The sequence below is a fragment of the Octopus bimaculoides genome, chromosome 2 (assembly GCF_046866305.1).
Source record: "Octopus bimaculoides isolate indiv1 chromosome 2, ASM4686630v1, whole genome shotgun sequence".
Lineage (NCBI taxonomy): Eukaryota > Metazoa > Mollusca > Cephalopoda > Octopoda > Octopodidae > Octopus > Octopus bimaculoides.
In genome coordinates, this window is record NC_142929.1 from 187,337,686 (window position 1) to 187,363,947 (window position 26,262).

General features: G+C 36.4%; 2 protein-coding genes and 1 long non-coding RNA gene across 5 annotated transcripts in view; 1 reads left to right on the forward strand and 2 right to left on the reverse strand.

The window, feature by feature from the left end:
- LOC106875380 (acetyl-CoA acetyltransferase A, mitochondrial) overlaps positions 1 to 19,066 on the reverse strand; it is a 75,150-nt gene extending 56,084 nt beyond the window's left edge. The window contains exon 1 of one of the 3 annotated variants that reach the window (XM_089348190.1): positions 18,439 to 19,066. Coding sequence is in view for 2 of the 3 variants with exons in the window: in XM_014923483.3 (XP_014778969.1) it covers positions 18,439 to 18,468 (30 nt within the window). In the remaining variant the exon portion in view is untranslated. The remainder of the gene's footprint in view (positions 1 to 18,438) is intronic. The other 2 variants (XM_052965780.2, XM_014923483.3) reach the window with 2 other exon arrangements.
- LOC106875381 (putative divalent cation/proton antiporter TMEM165) lies at positions 4,503 to 10,135 on the reverse strand. Its single transcript, XM_014923485.3, has one exon. It carries the CDS (start codon positions 8,761 to 8,763, stop codon positions 7,855 to 7,857), a length of 909 nt encoding a protein of 302 aa, XP_014778971.1. The 5' UTR covers positions 8,764 to 10,135; the 3' UTR covers positions 4,503 to 7,854.
- Positions 18,645 to 26,129, forward strand: LOC149137307 (uncharacterized). The gene is made up of 2 exons (XR_016240835.1): positions 18,645 to 24,047; positions 25,881 to 26,129. It is a non-coding gene; the product is annotated as an uncharacterized LOC149137307 (long non-coding RNA).
- The last annotated feature ends 133 nt before the right edge of the window (positions 26,130 to 26,262 follow it).

Consider the following 26,262-nt stretch of genomic DNA (forward strand, 5'->3'; position numbering starts at 1 on the left):
TGCCAAAAACCATGTTTTCAAAATTTTCAATTCCCCCTCCCCACCCTAAAATTTTAAAATTTTAACTTTTTTTAGAATTTTTTTTTCAATCTATGTGGAAAAATATGGAGATTAAGAATATGGAAAAAAAATAATTAAAATCAAATTTTCTTTGAGGAAACTCCAAAATTGATTCATAACATCCCTTGCCACCCCATTCCGTTGTCTAAAAGTGAAAATGAACAGCTTGTGTGTTTATGTGTGCACGTGTGAATCATCATCATCATCATCATCGTTTAACGTCCGCTTTCCATGCTAGCATGGGTTGGACGATTTGACTGAGGACTGGTGAAACCGGATGGCAACACCAGGCTCCAGTCTGATTTGGCAGAGTTTCTACAGCTGGATGCCCTTCCTAACGCCAACCACTCAGAGAGTGTAGTGGGTGCTTTTACGTGTCACCCGCACGAAAACGGCCACGCTCGAAATGGTGTCTTTTATGTGCCACCCGCACAAGCCAGTCCAGGGGCACTGGCAACGATCTCGCTCGAAAATCCTACAGGAGCCAGTCAGGCGGTACTGGCAACGGCCACGCTCAAAATGGTGCATCTCATGTGCCACCCGCACAAGAACCAGTCCAGGGGCACTGGCAACGATCTTACTTGGCTTGCCGGGTCTTCTCACGCACAGCCCATTTCCAAAGGTCTCGGTCCGTAGTCATCGCCTCGGTGAGGCCCAATGTACGAAGGTCTTGCCTCACCACCTCAGCCCAGGTCTTCCTGGGCCTACCTCTTCCACGGGTTCCCTCAACTGTTAGGGTGTGGCACTTTTTCACGCAGCTATCCTCCTCCATTCTCACCACATGTCCATACCAGCGCAATCGTCTCTCTTGCACGCCACAACTGATGCTTCTAATGTTCAGCTTTTCTCTCAAGATACTTACACTCTGACGGGTATTCACATTGACATTACACATCCAACGGAGCATACTGGCTTCATTCCTTGCGAGCTTACGTATGTCCTCAGCAGTTACAGCCCATGTTTCACTGCCATGTAGCATGGTTGTTCGTACGCATGCGTCATACAGTCTGCCTTTTACTCTGAGTGAGAGTCCCTTTGTCGCCAGCAGGGGTAAGAGCTCTCTAAACTTTGCCCAGGCTATTCTTATTCTAGCAGCTACACTTTCAGCGCACCCACCCCCACTACTAACTTGGTCGCCCAGATAGCGGAAGCTATCGACTACCTCTAGTTTTTCACCCTGGAATGAGTTAGAAGTTGTTTCCTGTTTGTTTGCAGTCTTTATTGCACCTGAACATCTGCCACAAACAAAAACTAACTTGCTAGTTAACCTGCCTTTGATGTTGCTGCACCTCTTATGTGTCCATAGCTTGCACCGGGTACATCTTATAGAGTTACTACCTACTCCTTTTCTACATACTGAGCAGGGCCATCTGAACTGAGAAAATACACTGAAATATGTTTTACATACCTGCCGTATATGTTGGTTTTGCTTTTTCGCTTTAAAGGTGAACGGTCCTGATAGAAGCAAACATGATATTCAATATGTTTTGTTCTTCATTCAGAAAGAATAAAAACTTCATGTGACTTCATTCATGTGTATCCCCACCCACAAAAAAAAAAGTTTGTATATTCGGAATCTACATGATATAACATATATTCGTAGAAAATTTCATTAAAAAATATTCATTTTTCTGAAAGTTATGATCATCCAAAGTCGGTGGGACAGAAATCTGTAGTTATGCCTGGAATTTAAGTGCATGGTGTCCACAAAATTGACAATTGCTCCAGAGAAGGGAAGATAAGTTTTTGCAAATCAGATACTCCAGATCATTTCCAAGGGCACCATGAAAAGAAATCTGAAACATCTCCGTCAAAACGGAAAAATTCCAACTTCTTGGTGCTTCCTAACTCTGAAGTCGGCCTATATATGTATCTATGTGTATCTTTGTGTTTGACACCCTGTCACCGCTTATAACCGCTGTTGCTGAACATTATTTACAATGGAGAGATAGGTATCCTCATTGTGTTTGTTGTTATCACAACGTTTCACCTGATGTACTCTCCAGCCTTCATCCTGTATTCTGGTGGAATTTTGAACCCAACCCTTTATTTGACTAATGTTGCGGTGCGGTTTGGCAAAAAAACAAAACAATAGAATAAGTACTAAGCTTCAAAAATAAGGGATCGTCTTGTTCAACTAAAGCCCTTCAAGGCGATGCTCCAGCATGGCCACAATCAAGTGACTGAAACAAGTAAAGGAGTAACTCCACAATGTCACCTTTCTATAGTCTGAGTATGGAGCTTGTTATTTGGATAAAAAAAAAATTCAGTGAATCACTGACCCACATAAAAAGACCCCGATTGAATATCAAACATGTTTCATGAAATTTTGATATGTTACTGGGCACAACTACAAATTTCTGCCCTCCACTAACTTTGGACGATCATAAGTTTCAGAAAAATGGATAATTGTTAGTGAAATCTTCTACGAATGTGTTATATCATGTAGATTCCGAATACGCAAAAATTTTTTTGGGGGGGGGGGGGGGAATTTCAGAAAATTCACTGGAGTCCACTTCAGTTCATCATAACTTTCAAGAAAATAGATATTTTTTAATGAAATTCTCTACAAATATACTTCAGATTATGTGGATTCCAAGGGCATGGGAATTTTTGGGGAAAATAATTGGGAGTTATTTTTGAGAACCGTTCCCCACTCGCGGGTGTTTCTGAACAAGTCCATGTTTGTAGAGAATTTCATTAAAAAATATCCATTTTCTTGAAATTTCTGAATCCCCACCACCAAAAAAAAAAAAAAAGGCTGTATCCTTATGCCACATATTTTATGCCCTTTAGAAATAATTCCTGATAGACAAGGGGCTTTCACAGTCTTCATATTCTTAACTGCTACCAAGAAGAATGGTTGGACCCTCACTTATGTTCACATTAGGACAGCTCTCTCACATTTAGTAGCTTTTCATATTTGCAAGCTGTTCATTTTCACTTTTAAATAGCAGGATGAAGTGGCAAGGGGGTGTATGAATCAATTTTGGAGTTTCCTCATAGAAAATTTGAAATTAATTATTCTCTTTTTTTCCGTATTCTTAATTTCCATATTTTCCCATGTAGATTGAAAAAAAAAAAAAAAATCCGAAAAAAGTTAAAATTTAAAAATTTGGGGTAGCGAGGGGGAATTGAAAATTTCGAAAACATAGTTTTTGGTATATTCAGAATCTCTGTCATCGAAAACAAAAGGTCAATTTTTTTCACGCTGGTATACTTGTAAACATTAATCAACTTCTTAACTGGTTTGGAGAGAGTAACACACCAATCATTAAGTACCCTCAAATACCCCTTGCACCCTATATAGATCGTGTGAGTGTATTTATATGGTATAGGGCAGTGCTCCACAACTGGTACACCATGGTGTAACCTGAATATCATTTTTTCCCCCATGCTTTTTGTTATAGTTTTAGTTCAGGTGTACTGCTGAATTTTGAAAAGAATATAAGTATACTGAAAGTGAAAAAAAGGTTGCGGAGCACTGGTTTAGGGCTACATTTGAACAGAAACACCTTGCAGTGTTCACCAATTTAGTTACCTCCCTTTGCATCTCAACACATCACAAGGCCAGTCAGTGGATGGGTGGAACATGCAGTGCGGTCTGTGAATGCAGAGGACATACAATGTCAGTATGCACACATAACAGAATGTAACTTAAGAAAAAAATTGGATATAAGGCATCAGATGTAGTGTGCGAGAGACCGCTAGTATCATTATGTGATGCATACAGATGGGGAGACAGCTGATCTTTAACTGTGGAAGAGGTAGACCAAGGAAGACATGGTGAAGTATAATCTTCGGATGCCAAGTCTCACCGAGGCAATGACAAGTGACTGAGACCTTTGGCGATTTGTTGTGCCTTAGAAGACTCATCAAGCTGAATGAAATTGTAGTCATGGCCAGTGCTGGTGACATGCAAAAGGCATCCAGTACACTCTGTAAAGTGGCTGGTGTTGGAAGTAAGTTTGCAGCATAGAACCAAGGGAGGTGTCAGGCAGGTTGGTATCAAAAGCATTATTACAAGTATTTTGCTGAAAGGCACAATCTTATGTGTATGAATTCACAACCAAAGTGTTGACACACAGTATAAAACCTAATGAACATACGAAGACAAATGGCATGCTCTAGTATGGATGAAATTCCTATTTACTGTAGTAAAGGAAAGCAATCTAAGAGTTCTGGCCACTCTGAAATGTAAAGGATTAGGCCAGAGAAGGTTTGAAGTCCAGTAAGGAAACCTCTTTGGTGTTAGTGTTGTCACATTTTTCCTTTTCTTTTTTAAGCTATGCAATATAACTAGTAACACATGCAATATAACTAGTATAAAAATATATAATTTCATATCAACAATATCATAATCAGTGAACATCATTATCATTAGCAATTTAATTTTTAAACATGAACAGAAATATAAATACAGAGACAAAAGATACCCAGAATACTTTGTAAATGAATGAGATTTTTTTTTCTTTTTTTTACAAATGTTTATTTTACAATATATATATAAATATTGCTGCATAGTGAAGATGGTAGCAAGCTCTGGTATAGTGCGAGGGCAAGTAATGATGAATTTAGGGAACCTAGAAGCTGCCCACTGGTTGAGATCACTATTGCTTCAGAACATTTATACATATGAACATAGATGTAATAGGTTAGTTGTGAAATCAGAGTTAACTTGTCTACAATCAAAAACAATGAAAAATTTAATCTCTACAAATACTATCTTTTGATTATTATTATTATTATTACTTTAACTAAGCTGTATGGTTGGAAAGTTGTTGACAAAATAATTGTACAACACATTGGAATTAATACTATTTTAATTAAGACAGGAAGCTTTTGCAACATATACCTATTGAATTGTGAAACATAAAAATGACATCTTTCAAACTGAAAGCAGTAGACAAAAATATTCTTGGTCTAACTCTTCCTATCCAAAAACTCTCTCTCAGCCTACATTTCCCCTTTATCCACTAACCTGCAACAGTTTAACATGGACCCCACTCAGTCATTTTTCTCGAACCTAGTTAAACAGGCTCAAGAAAGATATTGGATATTACTCTTCCTTAAAACTAGCATGAGTGACTGGCTGCAGGTAACTTGGATGCCCTGTCTATCGGAGTAAAAAATGAGTGCAGATATCAAGTCAACAACATGCAAGAAGCTGCCTTAATGGATCTTCTCTACATGGTATAAATTTAATAAAATTATCTTGTGATCAGACTAATTTATCTAAGCCATAGCGAATTAAAATATTGGCTTTTTTCCTCTGGATCATTAGTCACTTCTGTTGATCAAGTATCAGATTTTTGGTGCCATAACCTTCCTACAGACATATGGCAAATAAAATACAAGATTCCAGGAGAAATGCTTAATACACACAATATAAACATGGTAGAGGAAGTATAAACAATTTGTTGAAACTTCAAAGAAATACAGAACTCGGTTAGTTTCACATATTTTATGATCACCGAATTAATTACCTTAGCGCACACAATTGAAGATCACGCAGGAACTAAACTTTCACTTCAGATTAACAATGTGCTTGCATTTTATGGTAAACCTTTTATCAAAACGGTCACAGCTTAGCACAGCAGAGGTCTACCATATAGAAATGACCCTAAACTGCTGCATCAGGTTCACCCAGTGAAAGTAAACACAGCTTGCCACAAAAAATGTGTACTATGTGAGAATAATCAACTTGTATATCCATGTGGGAATTACTTCAATAATATACAGACCAAAGACATGGAATAGTTACATACGCCTGGTATATCTAAAGTTTGTAAAGAAAATGTTCATTAACGACAAAAATAATTCTTGAAATGTTTGTGTAAGTGTAAACTTGAGTAACTCAAGATTGTCAGTCAAGCTTACAGTAAAAGAATTCTAGATTACTGTAGTCAACAATCAATTGTATAACACCATCATTATATTTGTATACAGTGAAGCAGTTGGGAATTCTATAACCCACAACGCTATCGTTCATAAAGCGCGAATGTGAGGTTACTGGCATGATACACACGCCTCAGACTGGGTTACGACTATTGCTACCTTGTTAACACATTAAATGCTACTTCCCACGTTATTTCAAAATCCACCACCACCACCAGCATTGACATCTGAGAAAAAAAAAACTTTGGATGTTATCATTTCATTATTATTCTAAAACAATAATTAATAAAAAGAAAAGTCAGTAGTAAAAAATAGCACTGAATAAACAAAACGTTTCCCTGAGTGTCTATCATTACGTGCAGACCACTAATGCAACCACTGACAAACCGACTCAATACCAGTGGTAGTAATAGTTGCGGGAGGGGGAATTGAGACAACGTGACAAGGTGTTTTTGTAACTGTAAATAGATGAACTAATTGGTATACATTGGTGACGAGGTGGGGTAATGCACCGAGCTTTGATTGACATCCCCTTATTCCAGGCCATTCGTCGGACTCGATACTAAACCCTAAAATAAACAGAGAACTAAATACACTGTATAGTTTTCATGAAATTAATTTATGGATGAATTTTTTTTTTTTCTTTTGATAGAAATATGAACAATTGTAAACTTCAAGCAAATACAAGTAGACGTGTGTAGATGTGTGAAAGTATGTTGTATATATGACACACCCACGTGTTAGTATGTTTGCAAGTAACATCCATTGTATTGAAAGGGTGGATAAAAAGAATATAAAAAGCGAGAGAAGAGTCAAAGAAAGCTATTTTCACACAAATATTAAATAAAACGTTAACATTTCTCCCAAATTATTGGGATGTGCCATTCGCTTTCAAAGACTTGTTTGGGTGTTAAGTAAACAAAGCTAAAAGACTATTCAAACTATATTCAATAAACACATCAGTTTCTCAACCAACGACAGACGTTCGAAACGAAGTCAAGCAACGTGACAAGGTAGAAATGACGTAAACACCAGCCCCATTAAGATTATTTACAACCGAAGTGGATTCAAAATATAACCTCCACTCATGGATTGCATCAGTTACGCTCGTACTTCAGAATTAGTATTGGAGAGAGGAAGTGCGAAAAACGCTGGAAGTACTTTTCTCTTCCTTGAAAATCATCAATATTAACGTGTACTTATTTCACAGCTTCACAAAAACCCATCTCCATACAGTGAATGTACAGATTTTAGTTTTGAAATTGAAACACTTCAAAAGTAAAATATATTTTCTACGTAAATGCGCAGACTTTCTTTCTGTTTGTAAATTCAAACGTACTTAATATATTATTCCCGACCATCTATCTGGCTGTAAGCAAGGTTATCAAGTTATAAAATCTCAACTTATTGTATACAAACAATAGTGTGTACAAACGTATGTGAATGGAAAATTTTCGTATTTATTATGCGTATATATTGGTGTACTGCTATTTTTGAATAGATATATTAATGTGTATGCACTGTAATTCTCTGGTTATTATTTGTGGTCCCACATTCTTCACATTATTCTGATGATAAAAAAAATCTCGAAATGGTATTGAGAGGTAATGGGTTATATGTAGTTACACTTGTTTCTTGTTAGTTTTCTTTATGTCTATAATTTTATAGATCTTTGATATGGAATATATTGGACATAAGTTTCATATGAAGAAACATTTTTTATAAATGATTTTGCTAAAAACAAACAAACAAACAAACAAAAGGAACATGACTAATAATGGCTAGTGATAATAAGGGTCAGTGAAATGTAATAGATGGTGTGAACCACACACACACACATACATACATACAAATATATACATAAATATACAGTGATATATCAATAACTATATATTATCACTCGGGACCTATAACCAAAGCAGAAAGGGCAAACATGATAAATACAACCCCTCCAACCAATGTGACAGTTCTTGTAGAAATCCTCTGTGCTATTATCCGGCCGCCAACCACAGCTAGTCCGGTACAAAGAGAGTGTCCTAAGACACCACCAATTATAACACCGTAAATATCCTCACGAGCCGCCAAAATAATCGTCGTCACCTGGGATCGATCCCCCCACTCAGCCAGAAAAGTCAGAGTCAAGGCTTGCAGAAATATTGTAGATATTAATCCGGTCAGCCATCGCCGGCCGGGAGTTCGAATTATGCCAGTCTCTACGTCCTGAGAGTAGCTGGCTTTCTGCATTTCATCCTCTCTCTTCTTCAGATCAGCTTGCACTTCTTCGTACTCCTCCTGGCCGTCGTCCGCAGACATTTCGTAACCGTCCTTCAGCATCTTCAGTCCGAATATAGCGAAGAGTAATGAAGAGATATAGAAGGTATATTTCCGAGGGATAATTGTAGTTGCAAAACCGAGAATAGCAGATAAAACAGTCATAAGTGCCAAAGCTGCCATAGCTCCCAAAAACACTGTCACCCGGGAATGTCGCATGGCCATTATAGCCGCAATGAAGAAGGTTTTATCTCCCAATTCGGACACTATAATGACCGATAGAGAAGCAATAAAGGCATGAATAAAGCCTAAATTAGTTGATCCTATCGCTTCGGTCTCTTTCTGTGTTCCATAGGGGCCTGTTTTGTCAACAGTGTGTGACACCCCCAGTTTGTGTTTGTTCGAGCCCAGTGGTCCTGCATCGTTCTTAATTCCTGGTTCTAATGGAATCGACTCTGCGTTAGATATGGCAACGAGCAAAGAGAGACCGAATGTAGATATCAAACACCATCTCAGCACCCACGAAACTGTCATAGCACGTTCTTTCGCCAGCGTTATTTCTGTAGACAGACACTTAAATCTGTTTTAGGAATAAAGAAGAGAAAGTGAATCAGAAGCGACAGTTATCAACTACGTCTGTCTCGAATTATGTCGACAGACTTACCGGAAGTTGACTTCATCTAATATAGAGCCAGCAGTTTTATTTTACGTATCGAAATAAACATTTCGTTGAGTAATATCATTACTTTTTAAAACTTAGTATATAGTGATAATGATAAAGAGATAATCATATTAATAATATAAAATAATATTAATGATAATCAAATATTTATACTAAATACTAGACCATAAAGCAACTACAAATATTACGGAATTCATTTCTAGCTCTGTGTATAAAAACCAGCAATAAATAATGACGATAACTAGAAGAATGGTAATAATTAACTGAATTAGTTAAATTACTTCTAGAATACCCTGAACCAATGTAGAGCAGTCATGAATAAAAGATAGCAGCTTTCTCTGCGGATAAAGTAATATACATAGACCGAAAGAAGAAAGGTGAACAAATGTCAGACAGAAAGGTGTGACGTGTCTATTCATGTGCGTACACATGTTTAGCGCCGCCAGCCCAATACAGATCGTGTAAAGCTATTACCAAATGTTTTCCAGACAAGACTATCTCATTTTTTTTTTTTATTATTCTTAGTTTAGTGTGCTCCATGCAACATTATCCAATATGTCCTTTTTCAAGACGGCAGGGCGTGAGCTGAAGAAAATTTTGCTGTTATTTCTAGCAGGTCTATCGACCACGTACAGGTTTTTTTTTTTTTTTGTAACGTGTAAGTTATACATTACGGAAGGTTGCTGTAGTCGTTCCCAAGTCAATCTTATTCACCAGACATGATCAAAGATATTCCGGTCATGACCATCTCGTCTTTTTTTTTTTTTGTCAAGGGCCAATTTGATAAATTATCTTTTGTATCTTTTACTTATTTCAGTCACTGGACTACAGCCATGATGGGGCACCATTTTAAAGAATTTTTAGTCCATTGAAAACATTTTAAAATCCTGGTACTAATTCTATCGATCTCTTGGGCTGAACTGCTAAGTTACGGGGACGTAAACACCAATACCAGGTGTAAAGCGGTGGTGGGGTATAAAAACACACGCACACGACAGGCTTCTTTCGGTTTCAGTCAACCACATCCATTCACGTGTAAGGGTTGTTTAGATGTACATGCTGTAATGCAATACATATACAAATTGTGATGCAATACATGTACAGGTGGTTGTGCTATAAAGCGTACATGGTTCTGTGATCTGATGCATGTACATGTTGCTGTGATGTATCAGCTGCAAAGCTGCAAGAGAACTTAAGGTTGAACATTGGAGAGCTATTTCACTGCTTAACCTGTGAGAGTAGCAGTCAAATCTATCTATAACTTTCACTTTCTTATATAAGGCAAGGAAATCTTACATGCTTGTATTCCTACAAACTGCTAAAAGAAGACTGGATGATCATGCTTGGAATGCTGCTGATCATAAGTCTGCTTGGTCAGAGTTGAACTGAGGTTAAAACAACAGCTTAAGGTTGATCACTTAAAATACGGATACAGAATAAAAGGGATTCTTTAGATCTACTGATCAGTCTTCAGGTGACATCTCTGAGTTAAGTCACAGATTCAATCTGTGTCCTTTATTTAATAATATAAATAATATATATATATATATATATATATAGACCAAGACCTTTGGAAATGTGCTGTGCGTGAGAAGACCCGGCAAGCCAAGTGAGATCGTTGCCAGGGCCCCTGGACTGGCTCTTGTGCGGGTGGCACATGAGATGCACCATTTTGAGCGTGGCTGTTGCCAGTACCGCCTGACTGGCTCCCGTAGGATTTTCGAGCGAGATCGTTGCCAGTGCCCCTGGACTGGCTCTTGTGCGGGTGGCACATAAAAGACACCATTTCGAGCGTGGCCGTTTTCATGCGGGTGACACGTAAAAGCACCTACTACACTCTCTGAGTGGTTGGCGTTAGGAAGGGCATCCAGCTGTAGAAACTCTGCCAAATTTAGATTGGAGCCTGGTGTTGCCATCCGGTTTCATCAGTCCTCAGTCAAGTCGTCCAACCCATGCTAGCATGGAAAGCGGACGTTAAACGATGATGATGATGATGATATATATACACACATACATGTACATGCCTACATGTATATGTATATATGCATACATATATAGGTACAGGACGTCAAAAAAACGTGAACAAAATGCGAAATGAGAACATAAAAAACAAGAGCATGGAAGACGAACTTTTTTTCGAACAATGAAAGAAACAAATAGAGAAACGAGACAGGCAACATAGAGAACATTCCCTTCCTCAGTTGTCCCGTTTTATCTAATCCATGTTTCGAAGGTAGGGACAAGACGCGACTTCGTTAAAACAGTCTTTTCCGCAAAGCAAATTAAATAAAATTTGGGATTTTTTGCGGAGGGTTAAAGTGGTAACAAAAACAGGACAGTAAGAACAAAACAGTAAAAACAAATGGTGAGGGCTGTTAAGCCATAATGAGGTGAAGTGGTGAATGATGGAAAAATGAGCTTTGAGAAGAGGCAGGCAAAAGCACGTCTTGTCTTTAGGAAGGAAGTGGAAGAAAGAAAGATAGCCGTTGGTCACATGTGAGCAACGAGAGAGTCAAGGAGGAAATGTGAGAGAGGGAATGGTGAAGGGGAGAGAAGAAGAATTAAAGAAAAGGTGGAAGAGAAAAACAAAGGAAGTATCCTTTATTTAATAACTGGGTTTGCTATTCTAACAACTGGCCAAAGCAGAGCAGTACTGCAATTAAAAAAGAAAGACTTCAGGTGCAGGCATGGCTGTGTGGTAAGAAGTTTGCTTCCCATCCACATGGTTCAGGGTTCAGTCTCACTGTGTAGTACCTTGAGTAAGTGTCTTCTACTATGGCCCTAGGCCAACCAAAGTCTTTTGAGTGGAGTTGGTAGATGGAAATATAAAGTAGCCTGGTGTGTGTGTGTGTATGTATGTGTGTATATATATATATATATATATGTGTGTGTGTGTTTGTCTCCTGCCACTGCTTGACAATCGGTGTTAGTTTGTTTACATACCTGTAGCTAAGTAGCTTGGTAAAAGAGACTGATAGAATAAGTGCCAGGTTAAAAAAAAAAACAGGTTAATTTTTGGGGGGGCTAAAATACTTTAAGGTGGTGCCCCAGCATGGCATCTTGGGCAAGTGTCTTCTACTATAGCCTCAGGCCAACCAAAGCCTTGAGTGGATTTGGTAGACGGAAACTGAAAGAAGCCCGTCCTATATATATATATATATATATATATATATATGTGTGTGTTTGTGTGTCTGTGTTTGTCCCCCTAGCATTGCTTGACAACTGATGCTGGTGTGTTTATGTCCCTGTCACTTAGCGGGTCGGCAAAAAGAGACCGATAGAATAAGTACTAGGCTTACAAAGAATAAGTCTCAGGGTCGACTTGCTTGACTAAAGGCGTTGCTCCAGCATGGCCGCAGTCAAATGACTGAAACAAGTAAAAGAGTAACAATGATGCGTTCAACAGAAATGATGGCAACAAAGGAATCGGTCTAGTGGTTAAGTACTTATAACTGTTGTAAACTCATCTCAGAAAAATGCAGACAAACTGTAAAACTAATTGAAGGCTTTCTTCTTTGCTTAGCTTGTTAGGAAGTCTATTGGTATGTAAGGAACATTTTAAAAATAAATTCTGGTGTGTGAACAACACACGACCAGAACCCAGAAGATCACTATAAATGCTAAGCTTTCTCGTCCTTCTTCCAGCAAATGAACATTCTCAATATGACTGGAACAAAAATACTTCAACTGGCAACAGCTACCAATTTTTTACAAAGCTCAAATAAGGCCCATAATGGGGCACCGATACCACTTTTGGGACAGTGCTGTTGCTCCATGCACAAAGATTTTAAGCTGCATCCAAAGAAAGGTGACTTGACCTGCCAAACTCTGGTCCACAGATGTACTGTTTCCTCTCTCACTGCCCTCCTCCTTCTACAAGAGCCACTATTTGAAGCTGGATAATCTCGTGTCACATCTACTCAGGTGCCCTCAGTCACTTGTCTCTCCTCCTCTCATAACCCATATGGTCTCTGCCATGTTCAGGCCCTGCACTAACCAATATATTCAATCTTTCCTTTCCCAAGCATTGACCATCTTTGCAGATGTTTTTCCTGCAGCCATCGACTTGCAACCAATTACACCAGTCTCAGAAATCCGGCAAAAGCCATACTAGACTAAAAGTAAATAAATGGCAAAATGTATAACTGGAAACGTCTCATTTCTTCTACTAGTTTAAGTACAAGCCAACCTGGAATATTCTGTTTAGTTACTTTACCTGAAGAAACAGCACCCAATTCTCACTTAAATCACACTCTATGTTTAGAAAAGGAAAGTAAACATCAAATCATTAGTTTGTGACACCTCTGAATCGACTGGAAGGTCATGGATGAATTACCTTTAATCGTCAGTTTGCTTGATCAGGATTGACCTGGAGCTAAACAACTAATATTGGCTTTCACTCAAGACAAATGTTCTATATTTTAAACAAAGACAAGATGTTTACACCTTTCATAGAGGAATTAATTGTGTTGTAAGTGACTTTTGTTTTGAATATTTTGACTCCAGGGTACAGTTGACCTTTTGGGAAATTAACTCCTTGTTCTAAGGTTTATAACACTTTACATCAGACAATATAAAAACAGTTCAAAATCTGCTAATCTTCACCATCTCACTTCTCCCTCAATGCATGAAATATGCTGTAGTTTAGTTCCAGGCCAGCTGAATGAAGCAGATATACAATGAAAGGGCTTTCCAGCCATGACCATGCCAGTGTATTTAGAATCATATCCAATTTTCCTTTTTTTTTTTCTTCTTTTAAAATGGTAGAATGGAATGAAGGAGGTTTGGCTGCTATCTCAAGCAGATTGACACATCTTCATTGACTTGTTCAGGATGAAGGGGAAGAATGATGCGAAAATGAAGAAAGTGTCACCTCTTGACCTCTGAAGCAAGTCATGATGTAGATTTTTACACACAAATGAAGTTTTAGGAGAGAGCAAATTTTCGTTTAATTTCATATCAATTCTGTGTAAAGGGAGATAATTCATGTTTATAGACGAAATTCACGACTTGTATAACCTTAAATCAGATATGTTACCACCTACTTTACAATCACACATAACTTTACAGTTTTGATTAGTAAAAGAGAGGAAGTTGTCTTCAGATCAAAGACCTGACCTAAATGTTTGCAACAGATTAGACTCTGCTAAAGGTACACAGGGACATTGAAGGCCTGTTGGTGAAATTTATTTAAGTTAGAGTTTATACAACTGAATCTAAGATATAATCAGATATGTACTGATATAGTTTAAACATGGTGGCATACATCTGAATTATCTATGGACAGATGAACAATTGAAAAACTAGCACCATAATGATGTGTGTAATGTAACAAGGAGAGATATACTAGAGGACTTTGCACCTGTCGAGAGGGAGAGAGAGAAAAAGAGACAATGGTTGAATGAACATGATAGGTTTTGTTGGTTAAAACTTACTTCAGAGCCCATATCTAAAATATACAATGACCTTGAATTTTTCTTATCTAATCAACCACACAGAAAATATATATAAAAAAAAAAAGACATTTGCACACTTCTATGTTTGTGTGCCTTCATTATTCAGTAGTATTAATTATTAGAAATATCTCATAAATAAATAAAACTCATATAAAAAGATGGAAAGGTTTATAGGAAGAAAATCAGTATCTACAGCGGTCAGATTACAAATATATATATATATATATATTGTTAATGAGGACAACAAACGTTATGGCAAGACAAACATCTCAAGTCATATACATTATTATTTCTGCTATATCGAATATCTACAATGGCTCCATAACTACTATCTTGGCTATAACCTTGGAGCCCTGGTAATCCGTTACAGCACTTACCTAGTCATTTAGATCACCTGTGAATTAAACCTCCATGCTGTGTGTGTGTGTATGTGTATATATATATACATATATATATATATATATATATATATATATATATATATATATATATATATATATATATACACGCATACATACATCCCCATTGTTTAAAAGCATGAAGATGATAATTCCACTCTACTACTACTTATATATATATTTGGATGGCCACAGCTCTGAGCTGAAACTAGAAAAAAAATATACACATACACACATATATATAGTGATAGGTACAATGATGAATTTAGGGTACAGGTAAGAGTTCACCAGGGTTCAGTTCTCAGTCCCCTCCTACTCATCATTGTCCTCCAGGTTATAACAGAGGTATTTAAGACTGGTGCTGATGATCTCATCCTCATAGCAGGTCTAATACAATTAGAAAAGGAATTCCAGGTGTGGAAGCAAAACCTGGAATTAAAGTTAATTAAGCAAAGACCAAAGTTCTAGTAAGCAGAACAGACATGACTCCACTCCCTTCAGGTAAATTGTCCTACTTGATATGTAGAAAAGGGGTAGACAGGAATTTCATATAGTGTATGAAACAAGCTATGGACACACTAGGTGCAGTGGAATCTCAAGAAGGTTAACAGGGAAAGTAGTGTTTGTATGCAGGAGCAATAAGCACTAATGACACATGGGAAACCGATTTTCTTGAATGCTCTAGAGCAGGCCTGGCCAACTCGAATTACACTGCAGGTCACTTTAATCACAAAGTTTTTTGAGGGCTGCTTGCATACTTTATGCACTAATAAGTCAAACAATCAAATTACAGAATCAAGAATTTTTCATTCGTTTCGTTTGTTTAAAATTATAAAAATGTAGGCTATTGATTTATTGCCACTTATAAATTTTTAATTTATTTTGAAACAAATATGTTACACAAAGAATTTTGTTTTGAAATTAAACACAATACTTCAAGAAAGTATCAAGCAGACAAAAGTCTGTTCAAACTCAGAGTTAACCAATAATAGCACTATTACTCTAATCACTCCATACATCTAATGAAATTTCTGTCCACACTGCTTCCATCAGCTTGCTATAGGATTTGTTGTGATATGGGTGATAAGATCAAAAATATTTACTGCAGTATAATAATATTAGTGCTTATTGTATTGACCAGCTATCCTCAACAGGATTTGAACTTAAAACCAAACCAAGGATTAATATTTAAATGCAAAACAACAATTCTAGTGTCCTGGTCATTGCAAGAACTTATTTTCAATCAACAATAATGTATTTTTTTGATCCTTGTTTCATCTTGTACTGCCTGTAATAATGGCATGGTCAAACTCCATAGAAGAATATGTACAATTGATTTCCTTATGGCTTAGTTATAAGAAGCACAGTGCCTATGATTCTTTTCAGGGCTTCTGAGCTTGGTAGGGTAATGGCCTGATTGCTTGCAAGAGAGTGAATTCTAATATAACCACCCAAGGTTGACCAGATAGATTAGAATTATTACCAACTAACCAGGTGGTGTTAAACCAGCCAATGGATAGTGAAATGCTCTTAGCATTTCCTTGGCACCAGTATTATTATTATTATTATTTATCCACAAAGACAACTCTATTATTACTACTGCTGTTTCACCCCCATGTAATCTGTGACTGAGCAGATCTATGATCAAAGGCAATCCAGCTGAGACCATGCTTATCTTTTTAAAGGCATGTAAGGACTATTATTATAACCATTAGATTCTAATGTGCCTTATCCTCATTGAAGATGGTTGAGTGTGATTTGTGGGAGATTTGGATTTCTGTCAAATGACGTGACAATATTAAGGCTCCCTCAGTAAAATGGTAATTATACTGCAACTAGTTTTGAATTCCGAAAATAGCCAGATTCCTTCATGTATGTTGTTGATGCCCTTTAGTAATGTATAAATGACTCAAGCCCTTTGTAAATCAGAGACTTTGGTGAGACTGTGGTCTATTAAATCAACTCTAACATACTACTGGTACAGGTGAATTTGGATAATGGGTAACACACAATTTGAATGTAGAAATGGAAGGTACAAAACTGTCAAATATCTAATCCTGCAATCACTGTTTGTTATAAACAACACAAATATTTATTTCTAAGAGACAAAATAAACATGATTGTAATGAATAAATATACTTTATAAAGTGAATAGATGATATGTACACATAAGAACTACATGACTGCTGCAAACATAATTTTAAATTCCTTGAAGTAATCACAATGACTGATATTCTACAACTAGTTGGTTATATATATATATATGATGACTTGAAATATTGAGAATTCCTCCTTATAGCATATGAGATGAAAAACTAAACTACTTTACCAATAAAAACAATTTTGACCCCCTTTGTTGGAAATTATTTTCAATTATTGTAGAACTTTTGAATAATTGTAGTAATATTTCTTGAGTGGAAAGCTATAGATATGTTTCATATATGCTAGAAAAATATCCTTGTTAAAAGATGAGAAAAGCTTTAATCCTAAAAATGGCACAACATAACAATAAACCTGTTCAAGTGACCAGGGCAGTTGAGTGTATGAAAGGCAGTACAGTAGACCAGCTACTCTGGAATCATCGAGCTATGGCAATCAACAGAGGTACTGGAGCCAAGAAGTGTTGATAAATTTTGGGGACCTCAAAGTTGGTAACGGTTGTGAAGAGGTTGGTGAGGAGAGAAAGCGGGAGAGACTAGACTAAGAAACTAAATAGATCTCAGCTGTGAGCCAGTTTAATTAATGCTAAATGGACTTCTGAATCACCTTAATTAGTATGTATTGATCGTTCTGCGCAACACATTAGCCCATCCACAACTATCATGTTTCTTGGTTTCTTTGAAAGTTTTTGCATGCTAAATTACTAGCCTGTTGTTCAAATTCCAATATCACCATGCTGGGAGTTCACGACGAGAGGGAAATACCAATTTTAGTATTACACTAGTAATTTATTTATTTTAACAAGGACGGATGAAAGGCGAAGTTGACCTCGTTGGGATTCGAACAATAATTACCACAACGCGTTTGACCGGTGCTCTAGCGATTCCTATGGTCGAGATGGACAATTTCTAGTTGTTGCTTTGGTAGATGCCCACAATATTATACATTATCGTTCTAACAATTCTGGCCACCTTTTTCAATTAGATAACTCGTTCACCTGTAAACATGTTTATAAAATCAAAAATCAGTGCAACACCTATGACTTTCAGAAACATTTTTTTCGTACTTAGAACTGTCGGAACATGGAATAAACTACCGGCGTCGGCTATTAGCTGTCGGGACTATTTATCCTTTGAAAATTCCTAGTTTCTTGAAACTCGCCAACACTACTTTCGATTTGCTTATATATCCATTCATTTTTTGTGACTCTTCGGTTTTTTCGTTTTGTCCTGTGTATTACGCGTCCACTTTCGACTTTCATTGTTGTCTTCCTTTACATAACCTATGCTTTCTGTTTACCCTTTTGCGACGAATTATAGTGTACTTTCAGCACTATACACATTAAGCTCATTAATATTTTGCACATGCTCTTTTTTACATGCTGAATTCTGCTCCAGTTTGCAAAGTCAGACATACATACCTACACACATCTCTTTCATAGGTCGCACAAATTATGAAGGGGAAATAAAAACGAGGCATAGTCAAGAAAACAGATCTATCTGTTCCATCTTACCTTGGAATTTAATAGCCTCACAGAAATCATTGTCAAGGTTTAGGGACTCAATTGCAGCAATAACAACACGAAAATCAAGTCACAGAAACTATGACTCCGAGTGACAATGTGCTTTGAACGACTGAGACTAAGAACGATAACTCTCGAGCAAGCGGTGTATAGTCTCCCTTCGAAAAGAAATACGTCAGCGCTGCGAGAATACTTGCACAGTTGTCTGTAACGTTGCTGGCATGGAGCAGATCGAACTCTGATTTTTATTTTTATTTTATGTATTTAGTCTTTTTTTTCTGGCTACATCGCACTGCATTGTCACTAAAGTAGAAAGTGAAGCGACTTAACTCCACAGAGAAAGTCATTTACTAAAAATTCTGGAAATTCTATCAAAACTGAAACAATTGTTTTCTTCGAAACTGAAAATTTATTTCGAAACACAGAACAAAACCAGCATAAAAGAATACATACATGCATGCTGGATCTAGGTTAGAAACCGGTTCTTTCTCTATTGGTAAGGAATCTTGAAATAAACTGCATAATGACACGTATTTTCGCTGATGACATCAATGGTTCAAATATTCGTCCAGGAGAAGAAATCAATCCTCGGATTCGAGGGATGAGCCAACGATATATATGTGTATGTCTGTGCGCACATGCGCACAGCGTGCACATGCATTTCACACACTTTCCTAATGTGCGTGCGTGCGTGTGTGTGTTTGCAAGTGTATGTAAGAGAAGGCGAGAGAGAAAAAGAAAAACGAATATATTGGATAGAAATGTCAAATATGTATGCATGCATCCATCTATCTCTATCCATACATAATCTTTTAAGTGTTATGAAATTACGACATAAAATAATATTTTCTCATGCATTTCATGAATGATGCATTCCGTATATGAGAATGATGCCTGCAAGATTCCTGTAAATAGGTATTAAAGAGATTACCTGATGTCCTTTGCATGGCATGATATTCTTTAATTTCACTTAACATCTCTTCTAAAGTGTTTGTACAAATGCATCACTGGGCTTAAAGGGAATGCCAACTGATTTAGCAACTGTTTGTAAGCATGCTATCCAACAGTTAAAATCTAGGTCTTTGGTAATCATACAAAGCAACAACATGCAATAGAGTGCAGGCACTTCAATCCAAGACAGGCACAAGAATATGTCCCACCATCCCTCGAAACATGTAGTCCTGTAACAACGGCAATGGTACTTGCAGTGCATGAATCTTGACTTGTTGATCTCAAAGACCATTTCATTTCCTCAAATCAGCAGAGAATTATTGATACACCACATAGCACATATATCTCAGTTAACTATTGCTTCTGCACTAACAATGATCATATACATAGCATGTTTGCTGTCAACAGCCATCCAATAATAAATACATAAACTCTATATGATAAGGTAGTGGGATATGAGACCCAAAGAAAAAATAATCTTGTCTATTGTTTTGATAATGGCTGCAGCAGCTCTAAGCATTTCTATCTGAATATGTTTGATTTTTAACTGAAAGCGTTGCTTCACTCATTATAGTACACTGTGAAATTATGAATTAATCCTAACAATGCAAAAAGTTAACTGTACTTTCAGTGTTCACCACCATAAACAAATATCCCATTTGACATGATTTTTTTCAGTCAATTAATGAGTCTTGAGGATGTTATCTACAATTCTCATGACTAACTGCTGTGAAACAGGATTGCTATTTCTTTTATAGCCAACCATTTTGAAATAACCTTTCAGTTTTAAAAAAAAACATTCTTTCTGTCTCATTTTATGCTGAGTTATAGCCATTATAAACATTATTTTACCTTCATTTTATCATGCTGATCTCTACCAAATTAAGTAGTTTCACTTTCTGAATCATAATACAAAAGATTACCAATTTTTTTTTTCAACAAAGGAACCTCTGTATGATTGCTTGACCTACAAGAAATAACAACCAAATCTCATCAAAATCATGCATGCTTCTTAGAAAAGAGCACATTTGATAATATAATTCTGAGTAACCAGGATGGTTACAGCTGGAATGTCTTTGATCACAGACCTGCTTGATCATGATGGCCTGGGACTAAGCAACAACAACTTAATTTTGTAGAATTTTAATTCATCCATCAATTATGTCCATATTGTAGACATTGTGGTGGTGAAAAGATTGGTAAGGATATAATGTGAATGCTCCTTCCTTGGTCCCTTTGCATAACTGATTCAAAGAGAGAGAGAGAGAGAGATGGCTAATTCAACACCAGTACTTCACTGGCACTTTATTTAAGGACCATGAAGGAATGAAAGACAAAGTTAGCTTCAGCACGATTTGAACTCAAGAGTGCAGAAATCTGGACTGAATATTGCAAGGTATTCTATCCAACACTCAAATGATTCTGCCAATTCAACACCTTTGTAGGATTTACTGAGACCTGCAGAGCAGTAAAGGTAGTTTAAAAAGTTTTAAAATGTATAGTTCTAGAAAAGTGGAACTCTACATGCAAAATGACTGTCAGCAATGTTTGAGAGGAGTTTAAGATTTTAAAAAATTTTATAAACTGATCCATTTATTTACAATATTAATAGAATGAATATAGGCTTCTGAAAGCTTAATAGACTAGGGAGGTTAGGGATTAGTATATTATCTGAATATTCTATCATGGAAAAAGAAAAAAACAAACTAAATACAAAACAGTGGTACAGTCAGGAGTGGAGGGAGTAGCTTAAACTCAGATCCATGATTGGCTAGCAAATTCAAACAGATGTTGGTGAGGAAAGGTTTATCAATCAATGATAATTACCTTGTTCTGTTTTTAATTAAAGAGTGTGAGTGTAATACTTTATGAGATTATAAAGGGTGAACAATGACAAAGTTTATTTATTCTTTGCTCTGAAAAGAAAGCTAAAATCATCCTGAAGACATTTTGTCTCCTGAGTTGGTGGATCTTCTAGATGAAATTTCTGAAGCTGGTTTGTCCTAGTGTATGTACAGCCTTTTTAAATATTTTAATTCTATTATTTATTTCTTATGACAAGAGTATTTCCTAATAAAATGACATGTAAAACAAATCTTAACCCTTTTAGGTTAACATATCTTATGTTCGGTTGCTTTTAAATGCTAATTGGTTTAGGAAATTCTTGTAAGAATATGTAAATGAGGTTTTTGTTTTGGAAGATGATTTTTTTTTAACTAGATGATAACCAACGAAATCTCTAGTGAAGAATGAATGAGAAAGGATGTTATCAAGAGGAGAGGAAAATAGCAAACAAATGGGTTGAAGAAACTTGTTTATAATGAGAATAGGAAGATTATAACAGCTAGCTGGTTCCTAGGAGATGTCCGATTGGAGAGATGAGACCATAAATAAGGGCAATGACTAGCTAACAATGGTAGTCTATGAGAATGATGCAGAAAATCCAAATAATCTTTTGACAGCCAATCTCTTTTGATAATGTCTTGTTCCTGTAATGAGGAATTAAGATGTTTCTGGTACTTTTTACTTCCCATCAGTGTAAGCTGTATAACTGATCAGTTTATTTCTAACTTGCAAATCTTCTATCATATTTAGCAAGTGATAGATAAAATCATTCAAAGCCTGAATTTAAGTATTCCACCAAACTTTACTTTCTTATCACTTCCGTATGCAATATTCCTTTCACCAGTCCTAAGTACTCTGCTATCCAATATCTTATCAGGTACTCAGTCAATGTGTTATAGCTATTCAAAAGTGTTTATAATCAGTTCTTAAAGAATGTATTTAGGTTTCATTGAGTTTTTCCCCCTAGTTTTTTGATTGTCCATATTGCACCTGCTTTTGGAAGCAATGTACAGAAATCTTGATTATGTGTTTTCTCCTACAAAGCTTATCTTTGTTGACCATGACATTTTTTAAGTACTGGGACCTGATAATGTCTTGATTCTACTTTCAAAAACACATCTACAAATTGGACTCTATGGAACAATTCTGAAGTGAGGACAGTCATAAATGATTAGTTCCATTCTTAAATCGAAGGATTTTCTATTTATATTGGACTGATGGGCTTTCCTAGAACTAGATAAAGAATCTTTTGATACAATATTAGGTTTTTACCATAATAATTTCAAATTCTTACAGTGATTTAATGGATTAGTTAGAAATCTTTCTGCTCAATCTTGTATTATGAAATGCTCCACATATGCATAGAAAAAAAAAAACGAAATATATCAGCCAAACTTTAACTTTGTTTTCATTAATATTCAAGGTTTCCATTGTAACTATTTTTTCAGTTCCTGACCTCTTTACTGTGTGTGAGACTAACTTTAGTTTTGGTATTTCTAATTTGAATTTCTTTGTAAATGATTGCTTCCCTTTTCATTGTAAAGATTTGTCCATTATGTGAATGTTTTTGGTGTTTACATTTACAATCATTTTCTTATTGCTTGTGAATCTAGATTTGAATTTTCTGACCATTCCTTTGTGTTTCCACTTGATCCTCTTACATTCTACCATTCACCTTTTCGTCCTATATCATTCTCCATCCTCTCAAGGTTGCACTCTCATTGTATTGCAGCAGACAAATTTGATCAGGTCCTTGTTACCATCATCATCATTTAACGCCCATTTTCCATGCTAGCATGGGTTGGACAGCATATATTCTATAAATATCCCGCAGCAAATATTTTAGTCCTTTGTGATTTCATTACTTACCATGATAATTGATTTATTTTTATTGTGACAAGCAAACAGTTATATTGTGCTTTAGATAATTGTGGTGAAGCAAATATTGTTACTTTTAACATACTGAAAGCATTTCATAGGGTTTGCTATGCTGATCATTTCCACAAACTTAAACTAAATGGAATTTCTGGAAGGATCATTATGGTTCTTGAATCTTTTCTAGATGAATGTAGCATTAAAGTTGCTTTAAATGGCCCTCAATCTTTTAGTTCTATTCTCGGTTCAATCTTCATCTTAATTTATATTGTAATGGACTGTGGGCTGTGAGGTGACGAGACTCAGGTACATCAGACAGCCCTTACAATAAATATAGAAGAATAATACATATATGCCAGAAGGAAGAGAGAGAGACACAACTGAGTAGAATGTTTAAGAGAAGATTTATTGATATGTTAACATGTGTGTCTGTGTGTGCATCATATATACAGAATAATAGACAGGCTGTCATGAGAGCAAAGTGTATGTGTGTATAGGCATGGATGTATGTGTGTGCACTAAGAACATATAAGAATAACAATGAAGTGGACAGTGAAGGAGTCTATAATGAGAAGTTAGATGAATGTTCATAGACACAAGAATGAGAAATACCAGTTTGTAATCAATTGTACATGGTAGTTGAAACAGTGTATCAAGAAGTTGTGGCCATGATACTGAGCCAGTTGTGGTACATGTCGTATGTGTGAAGTTGTGGCTGTAATGCTGCTGCCAGGGTCACTTAGTACAGGAGTTCTCGCAGGTCATATATTCACTGTTGATCCATGGTGAAGTAATTCATGAACAGTGCAGTGTTGAAACCTGGGTGAGTTGCTTGTTGAGCTGTGTACGTAGAGATGATGTTAATGACGTTAAGAAGATGATGGTGGCGATGAAGAAAGAGATTGCCGTGATGCTGTTGGACGAAGTTGGTAAGTCTCAATGTGGCTACTGTAGTGTAGTTTCAGGAACTGGCTGTGTCTTGTGTGGTCAGTGGCTAGACCTTAAAAGGTCTGAAACCAAAGACATTGAAATGAGGAGAAACTGGGTTTTTATGAGGAGCTGTAGGCTCAAAACTGGGTTGAGAACAGGTCGTCTCATATGATTTATTTAGAGACTCCGATTGGTTATACGCTGCACATTGGCATGACAGAGTAAGAGACAAATTGTGTCAATACCAACCAATCAGAGTAGTGGACACAACGGGGTTCAAATAGTGGTCAAAGGCTAGCTGTTACCTACTATGTTTGAATGCATGTATATATAATAAAGGGGAGAGAGGAATTTCACTCAAGTTTTTGCTACAATATTAATAATTTTCTAGATGATATCATGTCTATCCTTACTATCTATACTGATGATACTATTATATATTCTTGCTTAAATGATAAGTGGTAGGGGCGGTTCACCATGGGCAGCACTTTTGGGTCTGCTGTTGGCAATATGTGTTTTTTTGTGGGGTCTGGGGGTTGCACACACTCTAGCTAGTCTCTTATTTGTCCTTTTTTTGGAATACAGGAGTCACATTTGGGCTGCGACCCCTGCTGGTGTTCTCTTCTAAAATTATTTGTCCAGTTTTGGCAGCTAAACTTCAACCTCTGCCTCATCACCAAGACACTGCTTCTTTATTTTTGTTCTATACATATTTCCACAGTCATTGTTCTACTGAACGTTCATCCCATGTACCTCTTCTAAATATTACTGTTCACATGACTCATCTTTTTGTTAATCCTCATCCTCTCAATGTTGTTATCCCCTCCTGTAAGAGATATTTCTACTATAGTAGAACAACTGTCTTATGGAACGTTCTTCTTTCTTCTCATTTCCCGGATAAATATTATCTGAATTCTCTTAAATCTTGCTCTGATTGACTTACAATTCTTAGATTTTCTCTTTTTCTTTTGTAACTCCCAACATACTAAGTGGTTGCTTGAAGCCTGCTTTATTATTGGTTGTTTTCTATTTTGTTGGCGGTGATTCCTATACAAATACATGTACACACACACACACACACGTTTGCATGCATGCATACACGCGTGCACACACACACGCGTGCACACACACACACACACGCACACACACACGCACACACACACACACACACATACAAAACAGTCTTCTTTCAGTTTCCGTCTACCAAATCCACTCACAAGGCTTTGATCAGCCTGAGGTAGGACACACTTGCCCAAGGTGCCATGTAGCGGGACTGAACCTGAAACTATATGGCTGGGAAGCGAGCTTCTTACCACACACCCATGCCTAAACTTATACACAATTATGATACATTTTTCAAGAAAACACTCATAATAGTACATCCTCATTAGGGATTAATAAACTTTGATAACACCTTCAAAACCCCTTATAAATGCTGGTCTTAACACACTCTAACCACCTCTCACTTTATTACATACAAAGTACATATACAATACAAATAGTTGAATATATGGAGTCATATCCTGATGAATTATATAGGTCCAAAGATGTTTCACTAGTTAGATATGTGAAATGTCTTATCTCTCATATCTTGAACATTTCCTTAAATTCAAAATGTGATCTTTTGAGCTAAGGTAAGTCATTGGAGATTTTTGTTTTGTGTATAAAATAATAAACAGTATGATGTCACTTCCTTGCTCTAACTTCACCAGCCTTTAGGGACAAAATTATCATGCCAATCATCCTTTCTGTCTCTTTGAATCAAAATGTATTTGCCAAAACATTTTTGTTTTTCACTTAGAGTTCTAATTAAAACACATTTCTCTTTTCAGTTTTTGAAACTCATTCTATATTTGGATTTGAGAAAATACTAGTTTCTTCAGATCTGCTCAAGACCTTCAAAGAAAGAGCCCTATCTGTGTCAATCAGCCTTGCTGTCCCTTTCCCAAATATAATTTATTAAGTATAGAAATTAGGACATTTTATTCTGAAATGATAAAAAAAGACAACTGTTTTATTTTTGCTTGATTATTATTTTTTATTACATTAAATACAGTTTTTTTCTGCCAGTTTATAAAAAACTTTTTTGCATATACTGTACAATTGCACATACAGGGTCCACCATAAGTAACTATATATTTTCTTTTGCTTGTAACTTTGTTGATACTTATTCAATTTTTCTATTTCATATGTCATTTGAAAGCTGAAATTTTT

Excerpts from the sequence above, each read along its gene's own strand:
- LOC106875381 (XM_014923485.3), bottom strand. The coding sequence starts at position 8,763 with ATGACAGTTTCGTGGGTGCTGAGATGGTGTTTGATATCTACATTCGGT.